General features: G+C 42.8%; 1 protein-coding gene across 1 annotated transcript; it reads right to left on the reverse strand.

The window, feature by feature from the left end:
• Positions 1 to 1423: 1423 nt before the first annotated feature.
• Positions 1424 to 3490, reverse strand: LOC141770856 (melatonin receptor type 1B-like). Its single transcript, XM_074640702.1, has 2 exons — positions 3366 to 3490; positions 1424 to 3042 (listed from the first exon to the last, which is right to left on the reverse strand). The coding sequence occupies exon 2, from the start codon at positions 3025 to 3027 to the stop codon at positions 2293 to 2295; it is 735 nt and encodes a 244-aa protein (XP_074496803.1). The 5' UTR covers positions 3028 to 3042; positions 3366 to 3490; the 3' UTR covers positions 1424 to 2292.
• Between the last annotated feature and the right edge of the window lie 5520 nt (positions 3491 to 9010).

Raw genomic sequence — 9010 nt, forward strand, 5'->3', positions numbered from 1 at the left:
CAAAAATCTGTGTGAAAATTAAATAATGGCAGGAATATAAGGAGGCCCCTGAAGGCTGCAATTTTCATTTCATCCCACTTTATAAAAGTGTTGGAGAAAAGAACATGTAACCTGTTCCCAGGAACCCTTTATAGGAACTCAAGAAAGTCTAGTTCCTGGACCCCCTAAGGGCCCTGCTCTGGAAGTAGTACCTTCTAACGACCCAGGAACTACTGGGGCTGAGTTTGCAGGACTGAGCATCGCTGTTTAGTCTAACACAAGCCTCAGACTGCTGTCACTTATACTGCTGTATACAGCATCATTCATCAAGGAAGCAGTGCTACTGGTATCAATATCATGATGACCAGTCGAGATTTCTTGTAATTTCTTAATTTTAAAAAAAGTTCTATGTTATTTGATAAGACTAAACAAGATCAATTTGCTATTTAATTTAATGTAGTTATATTATAAAAAAGAAATAATAAGATACTTCTTTGGAGTTTTCAGTTGCTCATTGTCTCTGCAGGTCTCTTTTGCATCCATTTGTTACTTCCATGAAAACTGTTTAAAACTCAGCTGTTTTTTTCAATCTGCTATCAGGCCAATATGTCTAATGTTTTTCCTGATTTAGTTCCAGAGTTTAGCTTCTAGGGTTCCTTAGTTCCTGGAACTACTTGGGTGAAATTAGGTACAGACAATGCTGCTAGTCTAAACAATAGTGCAATTAAAACTGTTTGTCTTGAAAAAGGTGCAAGAGGAAAGGTCAGTGACCCAACCCTATTGCCAGAAGAGTGTTTGTACTGAATTATGCTACACCACAAATTATGTTCAATGATAGCATTTTTGAGAGTTATATTGTATATATATATATAAATATTGTGTATTTTTAAAAATACTGGCATCAAAGTCTGACCTGTATTTAGACATGTTACATGCCTATCACCACTTCAACCTTCACACCCTTACTCTTGCTTTATAAAGATCACACTGCTTCTTGCATTGATATTAAACATTGGCACTGAATGTAAACCGTGTGCTGCAGAATCATAAATAAACTAGAATGGCACGCGGAGAGCGCGGACCTCAGCTGTACATAGCGGAGCATTGTAAAACACTTCATTCAAACTTGACAGAAACTAAATAAAACTCACCTAAACCGTTGTCGTTACTCTTTCCAACAATCACCAAGTGAGCTTTGGTCCAACTCAACTGGAATTTCACAGAGTTTAATGTGAAAAAACGCAGAATCTACAGTCCCCCCACGCTCTCTCTCTGAAGGAAAGAGGTCATGCATCATCAATGTCATCAGTTATACTGCACATATGTTATACCCAGAGGTCTTACTGTTCTAGCTGATCGGAATCCTTAAAATAATTCCACCAAATTCCACCAAAATCTGATGGATTGTTTGTTGTGCCACATCCCAGCCCTCCAAAACATTTCATTCAAATCCCTCACAGACTTTTGGAATAATCCTGGTAACTGACAAACCAACAAACCAACAAACCAGCAAACCAACGCCGGTGAAAACAGAACCTTCTTCCTAGGCCTTCGGCCTTGGCGGAGGTAACAATAGAATAGTGAGTTCATAGGGAGACTAGAGCTAGTGTCTGGGTTATGTGAATGTGCTCAGTAAATTTCATGGCAATCTGCACATTTCATTTTCACAGTCCTTTGTATGAGTGACATTTTAAAGCATTAGTGGTAGTCAAGGAGGTGTCAAGATTCATTAGGGTTCATCATTTGGGGTCCGTAAAAATCCATGTCAGACTTCATTTGCCAGTAAAATGTTGTGCTCTCTAATACAATGATAGACACATTGACAGACTTTTGCCTTATGGTGCAAAAATTTGATTTTTTTTCTGCAGCATACTATCTGTAATTTGTCAATTTGCCATTTTCTCTTGACTTTGTTTGCAGAAACCTTTTCTGAGGTGTGCTCGCCATCATCTGTGGTGATTTACTGTAAACTAAGATGAGCTATGTTTTGGACATCTAAACATAAATCTATTTTAAATCAATCTTTTTTTGCAAATGAATTTAAGCCTATCTACTATTTTAAAAATAATAATCAGTACAAACTGAAATTGATGAGCCTTAGGTTTTATGAATGTCACTCTTAAAAGAATGGATCCCACAGCTATTGTAGTCAATAGGCCTCTTCTTATCTGTGTTTTCATGTTAATCTCAGTAACTGTATCGGTATTTCCAGAGTTAATTGCTTTGGTACAGTAGAGATTAGTCTGATCGATGGCACTGCACAAGTAAACACAGAAGAGGAGGACGAGGAGATGAAAGAGGAGGAAACCAGTGTCACAGAGTTTCTCCTTTTACTTGCTCGTTGTTATTGAGTCCGGGCGAGGGTTTACTCTTCAAGCCCTCAGTGCCCCCACGGGACGTCTCCTGGAAGAAGAGGTGTGGCATCCACACAGACATGACAATCCGCTTGTACTCCCTGCGGAAGTTCTGGTTCAGCAGGCCATAGATGATGGCATTAAGGCAACTGTTGAAGTAAGCCATGAAGTAGCTGACCACAAAGAGCCACTCTGGGATGTGAGGCACCACTGCTTCAGGATTGATAGCAACAGCAAGCCCAATCAAGTTGAGTGGCGCCCAACAAATAGCAAACAACACGAACACCACAAACATGGTGATAAAGTTCCTCAGGTCACTGGGCTTGATACGAGGGCGGACCTCTGACTTTACCTTTCGCCTCACCTGGATGACCAGGATCCAGATACGCAGGTAACAGAAGGTGACCACGGAAATGGGCACAAAGAAATGGATGACCACCACTGTGATGGTGTAGGACGTGCTGACTGTCTGTGCAAATGTGCATGAGTAGATGCGTGGGTCGTACTGCAGCGAGCCGACAAAGAAGTTTGGCACTATGGCTATGACTGTCAGCAGCCAGATAAGTGCAACCAGCAGCAGCGTGTTGCGGTAGCTGTACAGCTTGTCGTAGCTGAAGCTGTGGCAGATGTAACAGTAGCGGTTGATGGCAATGCCTGTTATGTTGAAGATGGAGCCAATAACACTCAAACCCATCAGGAAGCCACTCACCTGAGAGAGAGAGAGAGAGAGAGAGAGAGAGAGAGAGAGAGAGAGAGAGAGAGAGAGAGAGAGAGAGAGAGAGAGAGAGAGGACAGCTGAATGTAGTAATAATAACACCACAATATAATGAGTGCATTTGTTTATTGTACTAATTAATAGTAGCTGTCCCTTGATGAGAAATAGCTGCAGAGTGTTAAGCTCCATCTTCAGAGTAGCGTTAGTGTAGCTTGCCACACATAACAAGTCTAGTGTTGCTGTATTAACAACTTCCAACAAAGAAAACCAAACACTTCTAAAACCAAGTCAGCATTAGATATTCAGTCATGGCTCACCTTGCACTGGGTGTCCCCCAGTGACCAGCCATCATGGAAGATGGCGTACAACACCAGAGGGTAGGGGTAGAATGCAACCACCAAGTCAGCGAAGGCCAGGCTCACCACAAAGACATTTCCTGTAAAAGACAGAATGAGAGGAGAGTCATGAGGCTGTGATTGAAGCTGGAACAACGTTTAGTGTAGCAGTAGCAGGTCCATGTATGGCCACACCTCACCGATGGAAGGCTTCCTAACAGTGTCAACCAATCAATCCCACTAACAACCAACAGTGAGCTCATCACTGTGCAGTGTATCTACACATTCATGTCCTGTCACAGCACCAAACTTCATTACAGTTTCCTACTTCTGTCAGGAAGGTGGACAAAATACCAGGATTATGTTTCCACCTAAAGCATAATTGTTATTGTATAATGTGTTCTAGTTTAAGCTGGTCCAAACCTCGATTCTCTAGTGGTCTCAGTAGCTCCTACAATCTGTCACATAGACTGATCCCAACAAGGTGGCAAAACAAAAATTAAAAATTAAAAATATTTGCTCAGTTTCTACAAGATCCTTTCACATGTAACCAAATATTATAATTTTTTTACAAAAAGAATTTATGGTCAATTGAGGTACCATCCACCTATACCATTTATCTTGGCGGAAGCCTGCTTTAGTTTCCCCAGTTTGCTGCATACAGTGAAACATTTGCATATAGCCCCATGAGGTACATATGTGATCACAAAAGGTAGGCAGAGTATGCATTGGTGCTGATGAGAGAGAGAGAGAGGTGTTAAACTGAATTCACATTTAAGCCCACATCCCTAATGTCAGTGACTGTATCTAGCCTGGTGCGTATTGCTCGTACTGTCCGTGACTGGCGGAGGGACAGTAAGAGATGTCCATTCTTGTCAGATACTTTAACATCTGCGGTCCGGGAACCCACACTGCGCAGACCGATACCAAGTCATAGCCTGGTCACTGCCAATAACTGACACGATAAGTTAGCATAGGTGCACACACAAAACAAAAAGAACCCACAGCCATTATGTATACTAACACCCTGCCACATAGATCATCATGTTTTATGTATCAATCATGTGACATGACTGCTCTAGGCTGCAACGTCTCTTCAGGCATCTTTTATATAAACTGGAAAAACAAAGTTTGGAAACTTGTGTTTGGTCGATTATTTCTCTGTTGTTACAATGCTAATGGTCATTGTATTTTACATCATTGGAAAGCCTGTTTATTTACCTTCGCAATGATGTCCAACTTGTAAGGATCATGCATTTGTGGGATGAGCAGCACAGCTGATTATGTGGGTAGCGCCCAAAACAAATTTGCCAAAATGCTCTGCCAATGGTAAACAGTGTATTCTCATAAGGCTACCAGAATGACTGCCCTTCACCGTCAGGCCTGTTGGCGCTGGTGTCGACAACACAGGCAATGGAACCTGAACATGTGGGGGAATGTCATGTTCAGTGATGAGTCCAGGTTCTGCCTGCCAAAGTTGGATGGCAGGGTCAAAGTATGGAGACGACGCGGAGAACGATATGCTGATTGTTGAACCGATGGAGTAACAGCTTTTGGTGGGGACAGTGTAATGGTGTTGGGCGGCATCTCCCTCACTGGCAAAACAAGGTTTGTCATCATTGAAGGCCATCTCAATGCAGGGAGATATCAGGATGAGATTCTGCAGCCAGTGGCGATCCCATATCTCCACAATCTGGCACCTAATTTCATCCTCCAAGATGACAACGCTCACCCCAACAGAGCCAGGGTTATCATAGACTTCCTCCACAATGTGGGAGTAGAGAGAATGGAACGGCCTGCCAAGAGTCCAGACCTCAACCCAATTCAACACTTGTAGGATCAGCTTGGGCGGGCTGTACGTGTTAGAGTGACCAACACAGCCACGCTGGCTGACCTGCAACGAATCCTGGTTGAGGAATGGAACGCCATCCCACAGCAACATGTGACCAGGTTGGTGACCAGCATGAGGAGGAGGTGCCAGGCTGTTGTGGCTGCGTATGGATCTTCCACCGCTACTGAGGCTCCTGACGGTGTATTAAATGAATAAAGTGTCAAATTGCCAATATGTCATGTTTGTTCCTTGTTACTGATAGAGAGTTCAATCATCCAATCCACCAAACAACTCAAAACAAGAGTCAGTACCAACAGGAGAATACACTGTTTACCATTGGCAGAGCATTTTGGCAAATTTTTCTTGGGCGCTCCCCACATAATCAGCTGTGCTGCTCATCCCACAAATGCATGATCCTTACAAGTTGGACATCATTGTGAAGGTAAATAAACAGGCTTTCCAACGATGTAAAATACAATGACCATTAGCATTGTAACAACAGAGAAATAATCAACCAAACACAAGTTTACCAACTTTGTTTTTCCAGTTTATATATATATATATATATAGATATATATATACATACACATATACAGTAAATTATTCAGCTAGACAAATGTTTGCTATGACACTTAGTAGAGTGGGTATGGAGTTTGAGCCCCAGCTGATGTGGAGACAGTGTGTGTTATGTATGCTCATGCAGCGACCAGCAGCCAGCTGCTTCTCCCTTGTTGTTTGTCCTGTTTTTTTTGTTTTTTTTTCATTTGATCTGTTTTTATAGCACTGCATACAATGATCAAGTAGATCAATCACGTACATTTTAAGGTTGTTGTCAACATAATGCCTCTTCTCGTCAGAGGTATGGAGTTGACAGCCGTGTTTTTATTGTGGACAGCGTTCCACTTAGCCAAAAGTTGGCAAGATCTTCCCGGATCCAGAACAGCAGAAAGTTTCTTCTCCAATGGAATAATCATCAACTGAATCTCAACCCACCCACGGTCTAACCTGTCCAGACTTGGATATATTTGATGATATCCATGGTCAAAAGTCATTTTTCAGCGAGTCTCACAGGAAAGTGAGGAAACGGGTAAAGAGGGGTGCAGCTCTGGAAAGTGTGAAATGTCAATCCCTGTCTCACATCCCCTTGCCCTCTATCATTCTGATAAATGCCCCATCTCTTCGCAACAACACTGATGAACGTCAAGCCCAGGTATGTTTCCAACACAGATTTAGAGATGTCTGTGTTCTGGCCATGATGGAGACATGGCTAGCGGACTTAGTGTAACGGGTAGTGGTAGGACCCGATAGCAGCACACAGGAGACCAGGAACAGCTGGTAAGGACTTTTAATGCCAAACTCAGTAGTTACACAGCAGGGCAGGTAAAGCAGCACACAGAAACGTTCAATAATCCAGCAGTGAATCTCCAAAAAGTCTCTGACTACCCGGTGGGTTCGGTGGGCCAAACTGGACCGAGAAACAGGTGAGTGGGCGGTGACGTTTGCCCAAACACACACAGTACAGTTCAGGTAAAGGCAGCGGTCCAAGGAGACGGACCAGTAGGGGACAGGCAGAAGGTAAGTCGACTGTAACTGTACACCTGCTGTACACACATTTCCACACTGTTGGACTAATAAAGCAATATCTTATCTTATCTTATCATATCATATCATATCATATCAGGAGTTTCAATCCCTACCGTCTGGCACCTGCTTCAGAATCATCTCAGTAAAGACAAACAGAAAAACACTCCTTCATTTTGTCAGCCATCACCATGCTCAATGCAAGGGAAAGGAGGTAATTTGGCCAGCTCGTGCATGATGTTCAGGCTGACTTCTTATGATGTTGTTGTTGTTGTTGTTGTTACTGATTCTTATTTCTTGTTGTGTCATTGTTGCTGGATGATTTAGTTTGCTTGTTGGGTGTCTTGTTTAGAATGCTGTAGTGGTCCTATTTAGTAGGGGATGACAGGTAGTCATCATTGGTTCGTTTTCTATTGCTGTTGTGATGATTATGCTTATTCATTGATGCAGTGTCTGTGCTGCTGGGACTGTGCTGTTTTTACTGTGTGAGTTCATGTTGTCTTTATGTTTTATGTCACACTTTATGCTGCAAAACCAACCACAGGGAGGCAGACACAGAGAGAGTGTGTATTATACCCTTTTTACACCAATGACCAGGGTTACCTAACCCTGGTCCAACCCTCCTTTGGTCAATTCAAACCAAGCCAGTCAACCCGGGTTGAACCCATGTCAGAACAATTCAGATACGACCTGGGTCAGACCCGGGAGCAATGCATACCTATTAGCTCAGGTGTTAGAAATGGGTGGAGGGTTACAGCTCTGGAGGATTACAGAGAGAGGAGATGATAGTGACATCATCAATGTGTGCAAAAACATAAAATGTCACAGAATGATGCATGTTTTTGTTATACAGTGTAAATATAGTACACACAGCATTTTTAGCTTTATATAATGTTAACTATGTTGTATGTATGGAGCTGTAATGTATGCAGAAACATACAAGAAAAGGACTTTTGAATAGGTGTCCACTGTAGGTGTCCACAATGCAAGTTCTGTTTGTCTTAATTCTATTTGCCTTGTAATCAGATCACAATATGCAAATTAGGTAGGTGGAGTTGGCGGACTTAACAACCAACATGTCGTTGTTTTCCATTTACAGAGGAAGGGCTCGTCTGCAGCTATTTGACGGGCAGCTTGAGATAGCAGGAAGAGGTGAAGTTAGTAAAGGTGACCTTTCGTCTTGATACATTTTTTTCCTCATGGATATGGCAAGGAGTTAAATTGGGTCGGGGCTGTCTGGGGCTCAGCCCAGACGCTATTCTGATGTCACCAGGTCCTGAAAGTTTTGAGTGTATCACCCCGAATATAATTACCTCCGCCAAGGCCGAAGGCCTAGGAAGGAGGTTATGTTTTCACCGGCGCCTTTTTTGTTGGTTTTTCCGTTTGGAGGATTACTCCAAAAGTCCGGGATGGATTTGAATGAACTGAATTTTTTGGAGGGGTGGGGTGTGGCACAATGAACAATCCAGGCTTCGGGATTTTTCTTTAATAACTCCGGTCAGCCTGTGCGTTAACACCACAGGCTTTAGGACATGCGCAGTGTAACTGATGATGCGTTCATGACCTGTCACCCAGCCTCTTTCCTTCCGCCTGCAGAGAGAAGAACAGAGAGAGAGCGGGGGGTGGAGGGAGGGGGGGGGACACCCGTAGATTCTGCGTTTTTGAACATTAAACTCTGTGAAATCACAATGGAGTTGGACCAAAGCACACTTGGTGATTGTTGGAAAGAGTAACGACGACGGTTTAGGTGAGTTTTATTTAGTTTCTGTCCAGTTTGAATGAAGTTTTTTACGATGATCTGGTGCATATGGCTGATCTCAACAGAAACACAAATACACGTGGATGATGGCATAAGCTGCATGGAGAGGGGAAGGCAATCGTACTTGGGCAGCTTGGCGGAGGTGCCATTCTAGTTTTAAATGCTGTGAAGCTCGACAGAAAACGTAATGTGTGTGAATGTGCAATAGTCTTTTTGTATTTTTTCCAATAGAGAAGGAGGAATAAGAAGTTGCCCTCTGCAGTGTGATGAAATACATTTGTCTTCATCATGATTGAAGGTAGCGTTTTATTTTATTTTAAAAACAGTACATAACATTACAACACTTTACGTTGAGGCAACAAAACTACTTGGTTGGGTTAACTAAAAGTGTTGGAAGTCTTCCCTGTCTGTCATGGCCCTGATGAGGCCCTGGGAGGAGCCACCGGCTCACCTGTC

This window comes from Sebastes fasciatus, chromosome 7 (genome assembly GCF_043250625.1).
Source record: "Sebastes fasciatus isolate fSebFas1 chromosome 7, fSebFas1.pri, whole genome shotgun sequence".
Lineage (NCBI taxonomy): Eukaryota > Metazoa > Chordata > Actinopteri > Perciformes > Sebastidae > Sebastes > Sebastes fasciatus.

What these genes read in the sequence shown, in the direction of transcription:
- LOC141770856 (XM_074640702.1), bottom strand. Translation starts at nt 3,027, where the DNA reads ATGGGTTTGAGTGTTATTGGCTCCATCTTCAACATAACAGGCATTGCC.